This window comes from Leuciscus leuciscus (genome assembly GCF_965113295.1).
Source record: "Leuciscus leuciscus genome assembly, chromosome: 8".
Lineage (NCBI taxonomy): Eukaryota > Metazoa > Chordata > Actinopteri > Cypriniformes > Leuciscidae > Leuciscus > Leuciscus leuciscus.
The window spans coordinates 22015700-22037783 of NC_138732.1; the positions used below are offsets into that span (position 1 = coordinate 22015700).

Sequence of the window (22084 nt, forward strand, 5' to 3'; positions counted from 1 at the left end):
ACTTTAGAGAAATAGCCGCGAACGAAACACATGTAACTGTTTATAGCAACCTAATTTGCACGTAACTTAAGCCGTTGCTCCTAGCACTTTAGATTTGACACATTTTGCCGTTATTGACTTAATTGCCCGAACGAAACAGCTGTACTCACTCAAGCGGTGAGAGCATTATCTGTATATCTGTGTAATTTGCACGCTGCCGCGGAAGCGTCAGCGGAAGCATTCAGCTCTCGTGTTCAGCCTCCTCGTGTGAAGACCGACTCGGGTAAAGACCAGCGACTCTACCTGCGCGACTCCACCGAGCAAGGACACCAGAAAGGCACTTGCGTATCTCCTCTTCCCCTTTTTTTCTTCCCTCTACTTATCTTATTGTTCACCTTCATCAACATGTGCTTTCAATACATTCCTGTTATCTCTCGGCACCGTCCTTTCATCACGCGCAATAGGCAGCGCAATACTGCCAATCTGCGTCCCATCCTCACATCCTCACATACTCCTCTCTCTCTTTCCGTGGGTCTATGGAATTGTCAGTCAGCAGTCAATAAAGCTGACTTCATTCCAGCCTTTGCATCTCATTCTACTCTTAGTATCTTGGGGCTGACTGAGACCTGGATTCGTCCAGAAGACTCAGCAACCCCTGCTGCTCTCTCTAGCAATTTCTCCTTCTCCCACTCCCCTCGCCAGTCTGGGAGAGGTGGGGGTACAGGGCTTCTCGTTTCTAACAATTGCAAATACTCCACGCTCTCTTCTCTATGCAACAACAACTCATTTGAATATCATGCTATTACACTTACAACCCCCATTAAAATCCATATTGTAGTCATTTATCGCCCCCCAGGTCAGCTGGGTAACTTTGTAGATGAGCTGGATGTGCTGCTGTCCACTTTCCCTGAGGACGGCACCCCACTTCTAGTCTTCGGTGACTTCAACATTCATCTCGAAAAGCCACATGCAACAGACTTCACCTCTCTCCTAGCCTCTTTCGATCTCAAACGACTCATCACCACAGCTACTCACAAATCAGGCAACCAACTGGACCTGGTTTACACACGCAACTGCACCACAGAAAACATCCTGGTGACACCTCTCCACGTTTCAGATCATTTCCTCATTACTTTCAGTCTACAACTCTCTACCCCTGCACCCCCACCCCCACCACCAGTCACTTTCAGACGAAACCTGCGCTCACTTTCCCCCTCCCATCTCTCCTCTGCCGTGTCATCCTCTCTTCCCCCACCCTCACAATTCTCATCTCTGGATGTGAATACCGCAACGGACACCTTATGCTCCACTCTAATCTCTTCTCTAGACATTATCTGCCCTCTCTCCTCCAGGCCAGCACGCACTACTCCCTCTAACCCCTGGTTATCTGAGGTTCTTCGGGAACACCGGACCAAACTCAGGGCAGCGGAGAGGAAATGGCACAAATCAAAAGACGCATCTGACCTGAGTATGTATCAATCCCTCCTCTCCTCCTTTTCTGTTGATGTTCATGCTGCAAAATCTTCATACTTCCACAACAAGATCAACAGCTCCTCCAACACACGATTACTCTTCAAGACATTCAACTCTCTCCTCTGTCCACCTCCACCACCTCCCGCCTCCTCCTTAACTGCTGACGATTTTGCGACCTTCTTCACCAACAAAACAACAGCTATCAGCAGTCAGTTCTCAGCTCCACACACACAGGAACCCAGACCGACCCCTTCCACAGCCAATATCCCTCTGTCCTCCTTTTCTTCGCTAACCGAGGAAGAAGTATCTACACTTCTCCTCTCCAGTCACCCTACCACCTGCCCGCTTGACCCCATCCCCTCACACCTTCTACAAGCCATCTCTCCCACACTTCTACCATCACTCACACACATCATCAACTCATCCCTCCATACTGGCACCTTCCCTACAGCATTCAAGCAGGCTCGGGTTACTCCACTGCTCAAAAAACCAACGCTAAACACATCATTTGTAGACAATTACAGACCTATCTCTCTCCTACCATTCATTGCGAAGACACTTGAAAGAGCTGTCTTCAACCAACTAACATCCTTCTTGTCTCTAAACAACCAGCTGGATGTCAACCAATCTGGCTTCAAGAAAGGACACTCAACTGAGACTGCATTACTGTCAGTCACAGAAGCCCTACGGATCGCAAAAGCTGCTTCCAAATCTTCAGTCCTCATTCTCCTGGATCTGTCTGCTGCCTTCGACACGGTGAATCATCAGATCCTTATGTCCACCCTCTCATCACTGGGCATCACAGGAACTTCACTCCACTGGTTTGAGTCCTATCTCACAGGTAGGTCCTTCAAGGTCGCATGGAGAGGTGAGGTATCCAGAGCACATCAGCTGACCACAGGGGTTCCCCAGGGTTCAGTTCTTGGTCCCCTCCTCTTCTCCATCTACACCACATCACTGGGACACATCATACAGGCACACGGTTTTTCCTACCACTGCTATGCTGATGACACGCAGCTCTTCCTCTCCTTTCAACCAGATGATCCCACAGTAGCTGCACGGGTCTCAAGCTGTCTGGCGGACATCTCCACATGGATGAAGGAACATCACCTGCAGCTCAACCTGGCAAAGACTGAGCTTCTCGTCCTCCCTGCCAATCCGTCTCTACAGCACGACTTCACCATCCAGCTAGAGTCATCATTAATCACCCCATCAAGATCGGTCAGAAATCTTGGAGTAACGTTTGATGACCAGCTGACCTTCACAGATCACATTTCAAAGACAGCTCGATCATGCAGGTTTGCACTGCACAACATCAGGAAAATCAGGCCTTTCCTAACTGAGCATGCAACACAACTCATCGTCCAGGCCCTGGTCATCTCTAGGCTTGACTACTGCAATGCTCTTCTGGCTGGACTTCCAGCATGTGCAACCAAAACCCTACAGATGATTCAGAATGCTGCAGCTCGTCTTATCTTCAACGAGCCCAAGAGGGCCCACGTCACTCCTCTGTTCATCTCTCTGCACTGGCTACCTCTCGCTGCTCGCATCAAGTTCAAGGCACTGACGCTTGCTTACAGAACTATCACAGGCTCAGCTCCCTCCTACTTTCACTCACTCCTACGAGTCTACATCCCTACCAGACACCTACGATCGGTCAACGAGCGACGTCTCGTGGTTCCATCACAGAAAGCCACAAAATCACTTTCCAGAACATTCTCATTCACAGTTCCATGCTGGTGGAACGCTCTCCCCACCCTCATCCGGAATGCAGAATCCCTGACAACATTCAAAAGACAGCTGAAAACCAATCTCTTCCGTGAGCACTTAACCTTATAGAAAAAAAAAAAAAAAAAGTTTTCCTTTCCCTTTGTAACATCACTTATCAGGCTTATGCTACTCTGAATAATACCTGAACTTCGTACTTTGAGCACTTCTTGCGTTGTTGTTGCTTTTGCCTCTTTATGATGACTCGCTGAATTTTGTCCTAATCTGTAAGTCGCTTTGGAGAAAGGCGTCTGCTAAATGACTAAATGTAAATGTAAATGTAATTCTAATGGAACTGCAACCAAGATCGATACAATGGGGCTAATAGGAAGTGCCAAGGCTCTCCGTAGATGGGCTCTGATATGACGATAGCTTTTCTCAGTTGAAGCGTTAAAAAGTGATGACGTGACTCAAAGCGGCTCTGGAGATGATGTTTATGCAATTATGTCCTCATATAATGATGTGGCTGAGGCTGAAAACAGCGCAAGCATCACGCGTGCTCCAGTGTGTGTGTGTGGTAAATGAAATCACGCATCTGCGCCATTCATTTAGAGACACGCAGTCTTTTTGCGGTTAGAAATTCTATTTGATTTGTACTGACCTGCTTTTAATTCATAAAAAAATTGACAAATTCCGTGAAATTCCGCTTTATACAGTAAATTACGTTTTTGTGACAGGATTCCGCGATTCCGTCCGTGTTTTCTGCATCGCGGAAATCACAGGGCCCTATTATATTGAGGTGTTTTGCAACTTCAGTGTAGTGATTTATTGCAACTTCAGCAAAGTCCGCTGCTGCCTTAACTTTGAGAGACAACTGATGTGTGTATTGAGTGAAGCAACTCCAGTCAGCAACTGCTTTCGGTGTGAGAGTGCAAAACTTTCAGTGCCTTCAGCTTTCCACGTTTACTGGTCGAACTCGTGACTCCCAACAAATCAGATGGGCAAGGACATTGGTCTAGTCTACAGAGTGGTGAGTTCCAACAGAGGTGGCTGCGTCAGAGCCAAATATAGCACATTTCAAAATTAAATTATTTTATCGGCAAATCGGTTTTGAAAATGGCCAATACCAATAACCATAAAAATGCTTAATATCGGCGCCAATAATCGGTCGACCCCTACAGCAGATGCCTACTTTCATCTACTTTCAAAATGAGGTGCTACACATCTCGAAAGAGCATAACTTTCCCTATTCAAATCTAACAGACCGTGACTGGCCTTTTCTTTCTTGTATCCATTAAACCACCTATGGGCATCTTTACATCTCTCTCTCTCTCTCTCTCTCTCTCTGTATGTATGTATGTATGTATGTATATATATACACACACACACACACACATACACACAAAAGCGTTATATATATATACATAACACTTTTTGTTTGAGCATCAGTAACTCAGTGGTTGTTTGTGTTAGATTTCCCAAACTTTGATACACCATAGCCACATATGTCTGCTACAAATATAACTCACTTGGATGTGTACTGGAACTGTTTTAGCAGGTGGGTTTGTAGTTAGTATATGCAAATGCAAAGCATAAAGTTAAACTAAAGAAACAGCTACGGATACGTAGGTCAAATAATTGTATCTACAAAATGAAAATAATCTTGATATAAAAAAAATACTTTCTTTTCTGAAAGTCTTTTCTTTTCTTTTTTTTTTATAAAATCACCCACAGACACATGGCACTTCTCCCGTGAGCTCAAAAAGGTGATGGAAGTGTGATAACGACCACAGATAATCACCACAGCTCTTTTCTGACTTGTCAAACTGACAGTTTTACATCTGACCAAGTGTTACAACACTCCCCAGTCTCCTCCTATTACCGTTCAAAAGTTTTAGATCTGTAAGATTTTTAAAATGTTTTTAAAATAAGTCTCTTCTACTCACCAAGGCTGCATTTATTTGATCCAAAATACAGTAAAAACAATAATATTGTAATGGAATTCCAGGGACCAGATTATGGCAGGGCCCCTCCCTAACTGCCGGTGTGAAGAACATGTGCCACACTGTGATTGCAAGTTTTTTCAAGGGAACGCAAAGTTTCTCGGGGGAACTCAAACATTTTGCGAGAGAACACGAAAGCATTGACTATATTATTTTTCCTCCCATCTCATTTTTTTCACCACCAAATAATTTCCCCTCAGAGGCTCCATAGCTTCCCATTATGTTGAGTGAATTGCAAAATTTGATGTGCTATCAGGGTATCTGCACAATTTTTAAAGTCAAATTGAAGAAATCAAAATTAATACCGTACATAAGGGGTGCGCAATATTGACAAAAATATGTCTAGATATTTTCAAAGTTTTGTTGATAATAATTAGATGATATTTTACTGATTGTGTCTTTGTACTGGTACCCTGGCTGGTTTAGGCCTGTTGTTGACAGCAGACCCACGAAGATATTCATATTCTTTATATTCTATGCAGTGGTCAGTTCACAGTAGTGACCGAAATTAAAAAATATGTCTAGATATTTTCAAAGTTTTGTTGATAATAATTAGATGATATTTTACTGATTGTGTCTTTGTACTGGTACCCTGGCTGGTTTAGGCCTGTTGTTGACAGCAGACCCACGAAGATATTCATATTCTTTATATTCTATGCAGTGGTCAGTTCACAGTAGTGACCGAAATTAAAAATTTTATTAAGGGGAAATATTTGCCACCCTAAATTGATTTCCAGGGGCATTTTCACCTAAATATGGACATTGTTTCTAAACGTATTTAGAGGTATGCATCACCTTTTATGTCAAATTCTAACATTCAAATTAAATTATATTAGAATAACACAGTACCAATGTCAAAATAAATCATTCAATTAAAATCCATCCTTGCAGTGCAGAGGTGACACAGAAGCGGCATCAAAACTGGCATTAGCCTACTATATTTACACTTCATTTACAATTGCATAAATAAAGCTATTCAATATTTAAATATTAAATGATTTATAATTTTAACGTTTTAATTAAAGGATACTTTAAATATGAAACTAAAACCACCAGTAAGTGGCGGCAAGTCACTGTCTTAAGCCAATAGTTGGAGTCATTTATTCACCAGATTTGTTCAAACGGCTGATTCATTCAGAAAAACAAGTGATTGTTCATTGAATCGTTAAAATGATTCGTTCAAAACGCGGATTTCAGTAAAAAAAAAAAAAAAAAAAAAAAAAAAATCAGCGCTGTCTGTTGGACCACGGCTTCATTATGAAATTATCGTCGGTGATATAAAGTGAAAATTGACAATATTGTGTCCAAAAAGTAACTCACAATGTTAACTTTGTTAATTTAACTGTTGTATAAAATAAATAGCACATTTGCAATTGTGCAAAGGAAAATGGCACTCTTGCTCATGTGATATTCTAATATAACAACATAATATGATATAAATAGACAAAAACTAATTTGGGGACAGCTATAACTGCACTGACACAGCTGACAGCAAGCATGAGAGACAAACGCGATGTCAGCTCGCACTCGCAGTGCCTCGTACATAGTTAAAACAATGATTACAATATCATCATAGTTCATAGACAATATCGCACACTCCTAAGCACATAAAGAATGAACTTACAATTGAACTGACATTTACTCGTTTTCTTCTCTCCTCTCGCGTGCAGGAGACAGATGTAGGCTAATATGCTGCCGTAAGTGACGCGAATTGTCACGTGAACAAGCAAATCCACAAAGATAGAATAAAAAATAATAATACGTAGGCCTACGCTAATTAGATAGTTTTAATTTCGAAAGCATTTAGATAAGTCTAAAATTTAAGACCTTTCATAAGTAAAAATAAGACTTTTTTTTTTTTTATGTGTATTTTGAAGACTTTTTATGGCCTTAAATTAAAAAAAAATCTAATTTAAGACCTTTTAAGACTTTTTAAGGATCCGCGGGGACCCTGGCTATTGCTCTGCTAATTCTACATTCACACTATGCTCTTACTGATGGTAAGTAAAATTAGTGAAGATTGGCCACCAGGACAGGACGCCCATATATGGGCGTGAAACCTTCAACACTATACTATGTATATATGTATGGACGACTATCGCAACTTCCGTTTCAAGCTAATATTGTAACCAAAATATCTAAAACGTTAACAACTCTTTTGCTGCCAAGCAAGCACTGCTATTTCCTTTAGGAAGTGCAAATCTAGTTGTTCTCTGAAACACATTAATAGTGCATAACAATCTAAGGCCCATTATTGGTTGTGTGTGCTGATAACGCATTTCACTTGAGTCATGTGTTATTTAGCAACCAGGACAGGGATGTGTGCGAGAGTGTGTTTTTGAAAAGGGTTATGGCATGTACCTCCCAATGAATGTCCTTCTCTGGACACATTTCCACATACACACACACACACACAATTTCACATCCACTCATTTACCCAACAAGAATCCAATTACTTAACTCTGCTTCAGGTTCTATTGCTTCTTGGCTTCACCACCTTGCCAATCCCCCGGTAATCTCCTCTAACAGTCTGCACCCCCTCGGCTCCAACACACATAGGGTCCGCTCCTGACCCCCCTATAAGAACCTGATTAAATGAAAACCGTGATGCCAATCTTGCATTCCCTGGGCCAATGAATACCAATGAGAGACATGTTTTGCTGACATTTTTCTGTGCGGCCTTGTTTCTCTATTGTAACTGCCCTTGTGATTGTGAGAAAAAGAGTAAACAGGTGGGTGCAAGAGAAACAACATTGACAGTACTAAAGAAATTCACTTGTCTGTCAAACAGAAAGGGCTATGCTCAAATTTTTCTGGGGTATGTGTCACTTTTGGTGGCTTTTTTCCCTCTGAACCCTGGTTAATTTATGATCTTGGTGTGTGGTAATGTTGGCACATAGCTCTCATATCCGCTGTCATTTTCTTCAAAAGTGTGTTGGACTGCAGGATCACTTATTAAACTCAATAATGAAGAGGTCATGCATAATTTCATTTGCTGTAGGAGGACCTGGGGACATTTTCTTTTTTCAATAAAATACTTGATATTTTCATTTGAAAGGCCATAATTCTACTGCTGTGACAGATATTGGGGTCACTAATGGTAAATGGGCGATTTATGGATTCAGCACGGCTGGAGAATTTGCTGTTGGGTCCTCGCCAGTTCCTCCGGAGCAAACCGATTGAACGTCCTTTAATAATCCCCACCAATGAGATGGTGGCAGAATCGCTCTTTAAATCGTCCATGAATCATGTGGATCACCTCGATACTAAAACCTTCCCTCACCTTCCAGTGTGCTTTACATGTCATCCTTATACCAAACACAGACCTTATCAGTTTGTTTGCATCCTAAGTTCTGTCTCTTGACTTTAAATGTAGTTTAAATGTATATTTTATCTTTCTGTGCGATTATATACTGTAGGTCTGTAAACCACTGGTGCAATTCCGGGAATATTAAAACTGGATGCAATAAAAAAAAAATCATACATAAAATATTAATGACCTTGAAGGCACTTTAGGCTTGACAAGTACACGCCTAAAGCGTGGCATCGTGTGAAATGGCATTGAAAATAAAGTAGCTGTGCTGTGAGTAAATGTATGCATATCTGAAGACCGTAGGCTCCCCAATGCTGTTTTACTGTGAAGAAATTACAATAGAACCCTGTCCAATCCCATCAGCCCATGGAATGGCAAGCAGATGCAATTATTTAAAAAAAAAAAAAAAGAAGAAAATAAAAACAGCATTTAGCCAAACGCAATATTCTAATCAGAGTGCATGGCATGTAAGGAAATATTTTTGCTCCGTTCCATTATGGAAAGTGAGAATTCGGTAGTTCCAACTGGAAATTAAATTAATTGAAAACATTTGGGACTCTTGGCGGGATATCATATTATGTGAGTTTTGGTCAAATATTTATGAAAATATATATTTACAATACAATTTAATTTCTATTAACAGCCTCTGTGACTCATCAATTACCACAGGAATAGTTTTGACATCCCCAAGTTTGCAAAAAACAAAAAAAAGTTAACATTAAGACACTGCACTGCACCTGGATAAATGCCACGATGCATACTGCTCAAGCACTCACTTCGTCCATGTAAAGTTATAGACAAACTATAGACAACTACAGCTCTAACACATATTTTTGTGGAAAAGAAACGATATTAGTTGCACATTTCAGGTAAAAAAAATAAAGAAATAAAAACTCTCTAGAATGCATTATCTCATTGACATGAATTGCAAGTGCATTATTGTGAACATGTTTTTGTTTTCCCTAACGTTCAGAGAGATGGGTTGAAATCATGAATGTTAATCGACTGCAATCTAGACTAGAGTTCAAAACTATGGGGTCTGTATTTATTTATTTTTTACTTATATTATTTTGAATGTTTTTGTATGGCCATGCATTATTTTTTTATGTTTTAGTATGGTCATGCAGGGAAAAAAAAATAATATTTGTTTTAAATACTTTTATACGACATCAAATGTCTAGGTTCCAACAGTATAGTCTTGACCTTTGCCTGTAGAGTAGCATCAGCTGTCTTGTCCCATGGAAGCCATATTGAGAAGAGCATGCTGGTCTAAATGACTTTCCATCAAATGTCTCCATCTTTATTCTGTTTCTTCCTCCTCTCCCTAAAGGACTGCAGGAGTCACTAAATATATATATATATATATATATATATATATATATATATATATATATATATATATATGTATATATATATTTAGTGACTCCTGCAATATATATATATATTATTGCTCTTTCACCCTTTAGTGACTAGGGTCTATATATATACATATATATATATATATATATATATATAAGAACCAGTGGTTTGCTTATGTTTGTTAGAGGTGTTAAAGAATAGTTTCTCAACAGGGCTGGTACACTAAATTCTGTTTGCCAAATCACAAGAAAATTTGAATTGTGACATATATTTCCTGTCTTTATCTTAAAACTTAGGCTTACAAAAAAATATTTAACCAATAAGGCAAACTTGAAGGAGAGACTTCCTTTCCTTCAGACACCATTTCAGCACAGTGATTTCTCCCATTCATTCTTTTTTGAGCAACCTTCTCCTCTTCATACTGCATTGTACAGTATGTTGTCTATGATAAATTATCACTTCTAGGAAAGACCAGAAAGACAATCTCCTTGAGAGAAATTCAGTTCTGAAACCACTGCAAACCAACTGATTTTCTACAAATAGCTTGATCCTCATAAGAAACACATTTTGTCTTTTGTTCCATTTCTATGGCATGACAAAATTGACAGAATATTACAATAGAGAAAAGGTCCTAAAAGTTTTTGGGAAAAGTGTTAACTAGGACTAAATGAGAGAGTGTGTGTGTGTGTGTGTGTGTGTGTGTGTGTGTGTGTGTGTGTGTGTGTGTGTGTGTGTGTGTGTGTGTGTGTGTGTGTGTGTGTGTGTGTGTGTGTGTGTGTGTGTGTGTGTGTGTGTGTGTGTGTGTGTGTGTGTGTGTGTGTGTTTTGGAGATAGTTGCATTGTAAAAGCATAATTTCCATATTGCTAATGGAACTCCCTGCCATCACTAAATTACATGAACAACATGCAGCCTGCTAAGTACATAGGTAATTGGCCGGAGAGGATGACGATATGAGAAAGAGACACTATAACAACGACACTTTAGAGACACTATAACAACGAGTAGAATTTTGACTGTTCTTCTTGTCGTTCAAAAACGTCTCTAAAAGTTGGGTGTAAAAATTGTCACAAATTAAAGACTCACCTGATTATAAAAAGTTCTAGTTAGGTGAGATGCCCAGTGAATGACATTGTAATTTCTGAAAAAGCAGGTGAGAATAGTCTCTTACATACCGCTGAGATAATTAACATGAGTAAGTAACACTCCCCACCGCAAGAATCACCTGTGGCCTTCCTTACTGGCGAGACTTGAGTTGATTCACCAGTTTGTGCCAATTATATCATCACAGTGAACCTTCAAAAATTCCTTCTCCATGGTGACCAAAAAATGACTTTTAACAAGTTCCTCTTTTTTTGTAGGAAGGCAAGGTTTTCCTAGTATGGCAAGATGCCCAATTACTGTTGATATCCGAGGAAGTCTGTAAAGCTGTACTTGTTAAGCTTTATGGTTTTATTTAGGTATATTCAGATTCTGCTTTCTAAAAACCAACTTTAATAAAGTAAACAGCAGCCAAAACAGCCCAAAAAATCTATTCAGACAGGTGTTCTTAACCCCATAAACTCAATAATAAACATAACATCCATAAACTTGAGATTTCTCAGCCAATTAATTAACCAACTGTTCCCAAAAAACAAGGGGTCCGTGGGGAAACGCTGACTGGTCACCAGTGTGCCCTCATTCTCAAAGAGCAGCCGGGGAAAGAGCTCCGTTAATGAGTTTGTTTACCTGTTAGTTCCACCTTGCACCTCATATTTTGCATTTTTAGCACTCAACAGTGAGCCACATCAACCGAGGACAGATATTTCCCATAACTATTTCCATCTTATGGCTAATAACCGATAAATGGCTCATGTTGAAATTCTATACTATTGTCTAAATTAAATAAAAATAAAACACTAAACTAAAATCAACTGTTTTAATTGCTACTGTAAGTGAATTTAGGCATCACTGGCAACACACAATAGCCTAATGTACAGTAGGAAAAATGGGTCATAACACATGTAATGTTTTAAACAATATATTCTTTTTTTAACTGTACATCTGTGCAGTAAAATCAACTTTAAATAACATCTACATTTATCATTTTCATTCATGGAGATAACATGGAAAATGCGCCATGCTTTAGGGGAGGATTTCTGTCACCTAGTGGAAAACAAACACACTTTTAATATGAAAATGAAATTACCAGTAGATAGCAGCAGATGAACCACTTATTAGCTCAGATTTGCCATTTCCCCTCCCTTTTATAGTGCTTTTCGTGTGTTTTGCTTTTTGGATTTATCATAAAATGAATATTATAAATAAATAAAAAATTTAATAAAAAGCACATTTATTGCACTGAAGTATAACAAGAGTAGGAAAAGTCACAAAGTCTCATGCCATTTAAATAAAAGGAATTTCAATAAATTATCATTTTATAATATAGAATCATCATATTATGTAAACTGCATTTATAACAAAGAACTACACAGATGCCGATATCATAATCTATCAATAAATGCACTCACTGTCCTTTGCTTTTGACACTGGCGCAGCTGCGAACTGATGAACATGCTGAAGCCCTCCTAAAATGGGCCTAGTGACGACCCTGCCAGGAACTACAGATTCATCAGTTTAAGATAAATCTAATACATTTAAAAGTATTCTGACTGTGTTTGATTGCTGCAGGTGTGTGTCGGCTCCTCAGAGCCTGTGGGAGTTTGCTGTTCTCCTGTCTGGGTTAGTGCTGTTGAATGAGAGGTGAGGCTGCTCCCGTTGCACCGGGCCCTTAGGCACCTCACCCAATCCAGCTAACAGGCTCAATGTGGATATTGCTTACACTCATTTCCCAAAACCGATTTATTTTCCTCCGCTCAACCTGAGCGGCTCTGAAGATGTAATACCATAAAAGCATGAAATCAATAGCCCTGAAAAGCTACTCTCATTTATTATTTTGATGGAGAAAAACCCAAATAACCAAAGCATCCTGGGTAAGTGTGAAGACTAGGGAACTCAACGACAAAGGACACATTTTTTTTCTCTCTCTCTCTCTCTCTCTCTCTCTCTCTCTCACACACACACTTAGACTAACAAAATGCACCTTATAGTGAACGCAGAACAAATCACAACCCCTGCACCGCACTCCTTCAGCTCTAAAGCTGCACTGCGCAGGGCTGTCCAGCAGATGGCAATGCTAAGGAGATATTTATAAATAAAAATCTGCTCCTTAAATCTCCAATCATAAAAAACAAAAAACGATTTTATTAAAATAATACTGTAAATTCACAAGCCTGCATATAGAGGAACGGGGAAAAAAAACATGAATAAAATAAGCAACTAATAATAAGACAAGAATAAATAGGGGGGAAATGAAAATAATAAGGAGAGAACAGGATAAGGTTGCCTGAGGAAAAACATTACCAAACAAATCTACAACCAAATCTAATATTAAAGGGACAGTTCACCCATAAATGAAAATTCTGTCATCATTTACTCACCCTCAAGTTCCAAAACCTGTATGAATTTATTTCTTCTGCTGAACACAAAAGATGATATTTTGACGAATATGGGTACCTAACAGTTGATGGGCCCCATTGACTTCCATAGTATGGGGGAAAACAAATACTATGGGGACCAGCAACTGGTTAGTTACCGACATTCTTCAAAATAACTTATTTTGTGTTCAGCAGAAGATAAATTCATACAGGTTTGGAACATCTTGAGGGCGAGTAAATGACAGAATTTTCATTTTTGGGTGTACTATCCCTTTAAGAATCTAAAAGGCTAAATTAAAATGAAAATCTAATGTATATGACTTACTATATACACACGTACATCCTACTGCATTCAGAACTCTTTCAAAGTTTTTGAAAGACTTATAGGGCCCGTCCACACGGAGACGCGTTTTGCTGTATACGTATACATTTTTTATCGTATTGGCGTTTCGTCCACACGGATCCGGCGTTTTCGGAGACTGAAACCGCTATTTTTTGAAACCGGGTCCCAAGGTGGATAAATCTGAAAACGCCGCCCTTGCGTTTTCGTGTGTACGGCCAATCCGTACATTTTGTGAAACGATGATGTCATCACACCAAGTGTCAACTAGTCAGACACCGTTAAGTCACAGCAACTACATTTATGGTTTTTCATATTGTTCAACAAAGTTCTTGTTTAAAAAAGAAAAAAAGAAGCTACTGTGCCTAATATTATTGTTGTATACAGCCATAGTATACAGCGCGCAAGGTTTATGCGGTTTATGCTCATGCTTTAAGTCTTCTTCTCCGTTTTTAGTGTATGTCTGTGGCAGAATTACAGCGCCACATACTGGTCTGGCATGTATACTACATAGTTTTGAGTCGGTTTCAGTGGTTTCGTGTGTACGCAGATATTTCTTGAGACGACGCCGTGTTTACGGAATTTTTTTTTTGAACGGGGAAAAAAAATATCGGATAGGGAAAGCTCTGGCTTCGTGTGGATGTGGCCTTAGGCAGTATAGCAGCATTCAAGTATAAAGTTCATCACATTCTGATATCAAGAAGATTAAACAGTTTCACCGTTGTGCACCTGCAGAAATCACTTTTGAAAGGCAACACTCAGAACATGTCCATATTTCCTCCTTTCCTCATACAGGCTACCCTCTAATTCTCACCTCTTTTCTGTTCCTTTTCATTTTCTTTCTCTAACTAAAACCCCTGTCTCTAATATGTGATTGAATAAATTATATAGATTGCCTCTCTCCAGCTCAGCAGTGATAATAGCTTACCGGCTGTAGTTGAAAATCAGTCACTTTACTGTAAATGAGCACTGCAAACCAGCTCCTAACACACGTGGAAGGAAATCAATGAGATGGTGCCTTATTTCATCTCCCATTGGAAAAGAATTTGAAATTAGGAGACTTGTGGGGGGTGGAGAGGGTGCTCAAACCCATTAGAAGATGTAAAGGTGTTGTGATAACACCTTAGTGTAACATTTAGCAACTGTAAAAAGAGGCTTCATCACAGATATTTTCACGGAAGAAACTGGTAACACAGAAAGTGTAGAGATGTGTTAGAAACAGCATGAATTAGATATTCAGTCTGAGCTGAATTGTAGGAAGCATCTACTAGAAAAAGTGTATTTAAAAGCAAAGGAATTCCTTGTATAGTTAAATAGGATTTTTAGAAATAAAAATTCTAAAAGCATCATAGTAATGCATTGCAGTTTTTTTTTTTTTATCAAGCATTAAAATTATTTTGTTTAGTCTAAAGAGTATTATTTTAGCTCTTGATGTCATCTCAAATATACAGCAAAAAATTTGAGTGGATTTCACGGAGAGAGCGATAAACTTGTCTCTTAACTTTGAGGAGGATAGAATAGGCTAGTGAATTCAAAATGCACCTCATCAAGGTGACTGATGGCCAGTCAATGATAAAATCTGTATTTTTTGACAATGAAATGACTTTCATAAGTGTGCCTCTTAGATGCAGCTGTCACTCAACAAAAGCTGCTGTTTTAGAGACGTTCCACAAATATGCCACATAACCTGCAGGCCATTTAGAAACTGTACGAGCACAGATTCAAAGCAACATGGAGAAGGTGCATCAAGCACCAACAAGCTTTCCCTTTCTCCCTCTCAAACGCACACACCAAACTTCTTCAATCAATCTTTATTCATGAGGTCAGCATTACAGCTGTTTTTGCTGTAGAATGCTGCTTTGTGCGTCTTAATATGCAGCTTTTCCATCAGCATTAAAGGCATTTTGTAAAAGAAAAGAAGCAGGGGAGACAGTTTGGGACAGATGAGAATGAACAGGACGTATTTTCACCGACGTGCTCAAGGTACGGGGATCATAGACAAAAGAATTCTCTTCCTTTCATCTGTTAAAGAGAAAGCTTCTCTAACACTTCTGTTCTGCTTTATAAATCCACACTTTAAGGTGACAACTATAACTTTCATTACAGGAAAACATGAATTTCATATGCGCACTTGTGTGCACATGGGAGCATGTTACATTTAGCGCATTTATATCTTATGCATTATTTAATTTAATGTGATCACGTAAAAACGGCACTTGAGGCTTGAAATTCACAATGCTTCACAACGCATCACGATGCGTTGCAATTACTGCACATAGCTCCATTTGCATCAATGAATTTTAAGCAGTTAGAACTCCCTTTTTATAAGATCTGCTCCAAGAATGTACACTTCCTGAATGTACTAAAACAAAACTTTTGCATTTAAAACTAACACAACTTAAAGCACATGAAACTGTCAAGTAGTGTACTTAAGTTAAAATACGCTCACACATACTCGCATGCAAATGCCAGCACACACGCAAACACACACTCACACGCACACACACTCACATGCTGTAAATGGTAAAATAGTAGGTGCATTTTTTATTACTCGCTTTTGTGTTTCGCTCCCTCCGCCGTATTGCGCTTGCAAGACAAGCGCGTACACGAACCGTCAGTAGGCTATTACGGAAATAGCCAATAATGATCTATTACCTCATCGATGCAGAATCGTCCACATCCGCATCGCGATGCATCGTAAAAACAATTAATTTCAACACCCCTACTTGCTGTCTTCTTCCAACATTTCATTATACAAAAAAAACACTAGAAAGTTTTGATCATCAGAATGAATTACTCCAGAGAAACATAAGAATTATACTAAATGTTACTATAAATGGTGTAAATTTTGGTATTGTTATTAAAATTATATAATGTAGTACAGGTGAGCAATTTGACAAATCTTATTTTGCAATGAGTACGTTTATTTCACAATAGCGATTTTTACTGCAAATAATATTGTTACGATGCCAACATTCTACAAGACATAAAAATGTCTGAATTCTTGATTATTTCAATACCACAGCAAAGACTAACACCTTGACAATACCAGACGCGAATGACGCGACGCAACACGACAAAAGCAAATAGAACCTGTTATAATCAGTAATGCTGTCTACAATGCTGTCTAATGTTGTCTACTACATGTGGCCCAACATGACAAATTCCGATGGTAAATTGATTCTGATGGTAAAACTGTTCTATTTCAAGTGCTCGCGCTACTTCTGATAGGAAGGACAAGGACAAATGTCCGAAGGACAAATGCATTGGCAACGGTTGCTTTGTCACAATGACTTAGGCTGCATCCAAAATCGCATACTTCCCTACTATATATAGGCGAAAAAACAGTGTGTGACAAAAGAAGCATGTTCGAATTCACAGTACAAGGAGTAGGCATAAAGTGCCCGCATAACCTATTTCTTCCGGAGAGATTCTGAAGTGTACACTTTGGACACTTTATAATCCCATGAGGCCACAGGAGAGGCTTTATGAATGGCAGTGAAGCGACGTTGTGTCGCAATGCTGGTATGTCACATGATAATGACAACATGGCGAATGTAGTACGTCCAAAATACATTCATACTACACACACTCATACTGTATAGAACATAGCGGTCATGAAGAAATTACAAAAAAAGTACCTACTCGAGAGAGTATGCGATTTCGGATGCACATATGACAGACTAGACTACATATATTTTGTCTTATTCTATTAGAAACAATTTGAGTGAAGATCTAAATGATGTGAGAATAGATCTGTTATAGTTTTCACCATTGAAGATGTGAAATGTTATATTAGGAGGCTAATGTTGTATAATACACTAGGGTTAAAATATCGATACTGAAATATCTGAACGATACCAATACTAATTTCCCGTAGTATCGATACTAGCCGAGCTGTCACTTTCACTTCTCTCCAAAGGCGCGTTGACAAACACCACACGCGCACTCGTCTCATTCGCTCTGATTAAATAGCAAAAGTGAAGTGAATGGGGCCGATCAAACCTGACGCGTTTTTTGCAGTGAGAGGCGCCTGGTTTCAATTGGTTTCCAGCGAGCGTTCTACGCGCTGTTTATGCGCCTGCTGCGCCTCGCGGGCCTTCCATTTTAGTGCTGAAAGCTAGTTGCTTGAACGCCCGGAGAGTGCGATGATGGAGGATAAACTTGTGGTGCTCTCGCGGGTTACCAGGAGCTTAACGACTTCACGAACCGTAACTACCACAATGTTAACAGAAAGTAAATAAAGTTAATAAAAGGCTGATTTGACGTTTACTTGACTGACAGGACAGCTGTTTCAGTGGTTGCCTAGCAACATAACAAACGCAGCGCACTGCTCGTTCTGTGTGATGAGTGCGTGTTCGAACCTGAAAAAATGCGTTAGGTGTGATCGGGGCCTAATACAGCAAAGCACCTGAAAGACCGACACCCGGATCTATATAAATAATTTCGAGAGGTTGGTAACTCTTCTCATTTTAACATTTCTGAAACATTAACCAAAATGGCCTTTGTTGTTATGAGTGTGTGTCGTCTCGTTTTTTCACCGTAATTCTTAAATTTAATATAATCTGACTGAGGAATCTTAGACAAGTAAATATTTTAACTGTGGTCAAATGTAAATTAACTTGTGCTTATTTAACTTTATTCAAAAAAATATTATTTAATTCTGCAATTTGCCTTCATTAGCGATTATCATCAATTTGATTACACAGATACTAATTAAACTAAACTGAGCTAGACAATGACATCTCTGAATTCAATAATGAAATGCCTTTAACTGAAAATTGAATGTTTAATCTTATTATTATGCATTACTGACACTATATCCTCCAATTTGATACTGTTAAGTGCTTTGACACAATCTGTATTGTTAAAAGCACTATATAAATAAAGGTGACTTGACTTGATGTCGATCCAGTGAGCACTGTTTTCGTGTGTGATGCACGTTTGCGTTTAAATCTGTTCATCAAATAACGTTAATGTATTAACCAGCATTTATGCTTTTGAACCAGTGCACTACCTCAGGACATTTTTGTTCATGTAAAATATCCCTCATTTTCATGTTCTAGACTCGTTATATTTAGCTTTAAATAAAAAACGTAATATTGTGGCAGTTTTTTTCTCCGTGGTATCGAAAATGGTATAAAATATAGATATTTTTCAAGGTATCTTATCGAAGTTAGAAATTCTAGTATCGTGACAACACTATAATACACCTTAGCTAACTGTTTAAATTAATTTACGTGTTACTTTGACTGTTAAAAACAAAATGAACCCCATTATTTATTTTTTTTAGTTTTTACAATACATCTAAGAGACATAATTGTTACAAACATTGGGCTGTCAATTAATAAACACTTGAGAAAAAAACGATTCTTTTTTGGTCTTTTTTTAAAGACTCAAGTACTGAGTTGAGTACTGAGTAATCACCTAGAAATCAGCAGACGTGCAAGTACCGTGTAAGTAAGACATGTAAGTAGACTATGGTTTCTGGCTTTCCCTAATCCTCGGGCTTGACAGTCTTGTATGCTAAATCCAACTGAACGGCCATCCATTCAGACTTCCGCAGCTTAATCAGTTGTTTGAAAAGGGTTTTCAATTACACAAACCACATCAGCAGTCCAAAACCAGCCTCTCCACTGAGTCACTGACCACATACACGTGCACACCGATCGATACAGCCATCATACTCCAACATGAGGTTTAGAGAACGAGTTAAACGCAGCAGACTTCACATTAGAGGGTGAATTGACGGCCACAACTGCATCCCACCATTCCGAGCCTGATAGGAAGTCAACAAAGACCTGTTTTCCCCCTCACAGGGGGCAATGCTTAAAGCAGCATCCCCTCAAGTGCCATCACTGTAAATATGAAGAGGTGCGGATAACAGCACTAGAGAGTAGACACATGTGGACGAGAGATGTGATCCATCATCCCATGACAGCAGTGAGAGCAGATGTCAGATCCCACAGCACTCCTGGCCTTTCCTGCCTCTGTTTTTCACTCAATGTAACTCCCATGTTTTCCTCCACGGACGTCCTTTCTTTTTTACAATATTATTGCTATCACTATCTGACATGCAGCCGGCTACTGAGAAAAGCTGATAAGGAGGAGCACAGACAGCGTCTGAAATTGAATTCTGCCCAAATGTGGCATTGATGAAGTGGTTTTCATACCTCGTGCAATTGTCTCTTTCGCACGTCCTGTCCAGGCTTATTAAAGATGCCCTGTTTATGACGCCAAAGACCAGTCATCTCACATTTAAATAACACAATTGGAAAAGCAAATTCTCTATTGGGGCTCTTTATCTTGGTGATGAGGGAGGCACTGAAGCCTGTCATAATGAGACTATGTCTCTTTGCTTAATGCCTTTTAAAGAGCATCTACCCCTCCTTCTCATTTACTCTCTCTCTCTCATTCTCTTTCTTTCAGTCTCTCACCCTTAGGCCAGCTTTAATAATAGGATAAAGTTCAGCAAATTGATCCAGTCTCACTGGCTTTGGAGATGAGTCAATAACACAAGTGTCCCGCTCAGCAAAGAGAGGGAGAGAGAGAGACAGAGGGCTGGTGGTTGATAAAGGAGAGAAAGACCAGGTGTTGAACCCCTCGAAGATGAGTTTGTCAGAAAGAAAGAAGGATAGATGAGGGAGAATCAATTGTGAGTCACACTCTCTCACTTGAAGATGTTAAACATTTCTCAGTCTAAAAGTGAAGCTCCCTAAAGGTGTATTAGATAAGGAGGGTCCATTCTCAGGGTTGTTATAGTTTGGAAAATTTCACTAGTTTTTATTTTGTTTTGTATTTTTGTTTTCCATATCAGTAAAATAATAATAAATCACTGTTGTATTTGTTTTTCATAATAATAATAATAATAATACATTATTACCATTATAATTATTATCATAACTAGTTATAAAACTGATGAAAAAAAAAAAATTGCTACTCAAGGTTTGCTTTACAAATCAAAATAGGGTATACAAAAAAATAAGGGACAGACAACAACATGAGCACAATGAAAATAGAATGCACAAAAGAAAAGTTTTAATGGTTATTTTGGTTTCATTATAGTTTTAGTTTATTTTGCCAAATTCATAATACAACTGCAGTGCTTGCTAACAATGGCTAAGATTGCATGAACTCATAATGAAATTAAGGCAGTATTAAGTAAGAATCAACTAAGATCCCGTGTCAGATGGCTCACACCACAGAACAGTCAACTAAAGACTCCAATTCATTGACCTTGTCTTTAACAACATTTCAGAGATAACTTCACTAGTATTTGCCCTAGCCACTTTACTGCATGCTGGTTTATTTCAATTTTAGGTTTACCTGCATCTAAATGTGACGTACAAAAAGCGATCTTAGTTTAGAGCTTTATTAATCCCCATGGGGCAATTAGTTCAGACTATTGTGGTGCTTCACACACATAGACAACACTTGATACACATATTTTGCCAGATAACTGTTACCTTGTAAACTCTGACAACCATTTGTGTACAATATATTCATATATTGGTAGTTTCAGAGGTTAATCAAAATTGAATCAAAATCAAATCGGCCATCTAATTGGCCTATTCACAGCTAGACGATCTTGCATTTGATTAAAATTTGAACTTAATATCTAAGGGATAGTTTATACATAAATGAAAATATTTTGAACAAAGTTGTGATTCAAACAATATTAGAACCCAATGACTTCCATTGTATGGAAAACAAAACACATGGGTTTGAGCAACATTTTCATTATTGCGTGCATTACACCTCATCGAAATTTTTTTGTAATTTTGTGAAAGATTTTTCTAGGATAAACTACTTTTAAGTATTAAGGTAACAAACACACACAATGCATATGATATAGAACATCAGTTCGATAAAGATAAAACACTGCTTTGAAGATTTCATCAGAAGAGAACGACCTATTGGCTGCACTGTGTACAGAAATGTCAAAAGACTCAAGAGGCCACCTCAGGAAAAACAGCAAACGTCCTTTCTTCTGTGCCATTTTCACCTCATCCTCTGCTCTTTTTGTTTTTCTCTTAAGCTTTCTTGTTCTCTCAGTCTCCCTTTCAGTATGCAGGTGAGGATGAAACCCAGTTGGACCCTGTGTCTAGCTTCAGTCAAATCTAACTGCCTCCTCTGTGAGGCTTGGAGGTGTTTAACAGAAACAATGTCCAAATATATCCATATATCCCCAAGCCTCTACCTTTCCGTGCCAGTCACGCTCTCATGCAAGGTTTTTTGTTTGTTTTTGCTCTCTCTACACTTTTAAAAGAGATGAGGAACTAACACTTTACAACTGTGGTGGGATCAGATAAAATGACTGCCCTTATACTTGACTGTGAATCTCCTTTCTGTGAGACACACACACACACACACTCGTGCGCAGTGAAAGCTGCTTCCAACAGTGCTTGAACGGACAAAAACACACCAAAATTATGC

The 22084-nt window shown here is 38.9% G+C and overlaps 1 protein-coding gene across 2 annotated transcripts in view; it reads left to right on the forward strand.

The window, feature by feature from the left end:
- Positions 1-318: 318 nt before the first annotated feature.
- Positions 319-22084, forward strand: part of LOC309504233 (putative RNA-directed DNA polymerase from transposon X-element) — a 126947-nt gene continuing 105181 nt past the window's right edge. The window contains exons 1-2 of one of the 2 annotated variants that reach the window (XM_082177261.1): positions 319-2320; positions 2492-3499. In XM_082177261.1, the coding sequence (XP_082033387.1) occupies positions 385-2320; positions 2492-3291 (2736 nt within the window). In that variant the 5' untranslated portion in view covers positions 319-384 and the 3' untranslated portion in view covers positions 3292-3499. Of the gene's footprint in view, positions 3500-22084 lie in introns of both variants that reach the window. The other variant, XM_082177260.1, reaches the window with a different exon arrangement.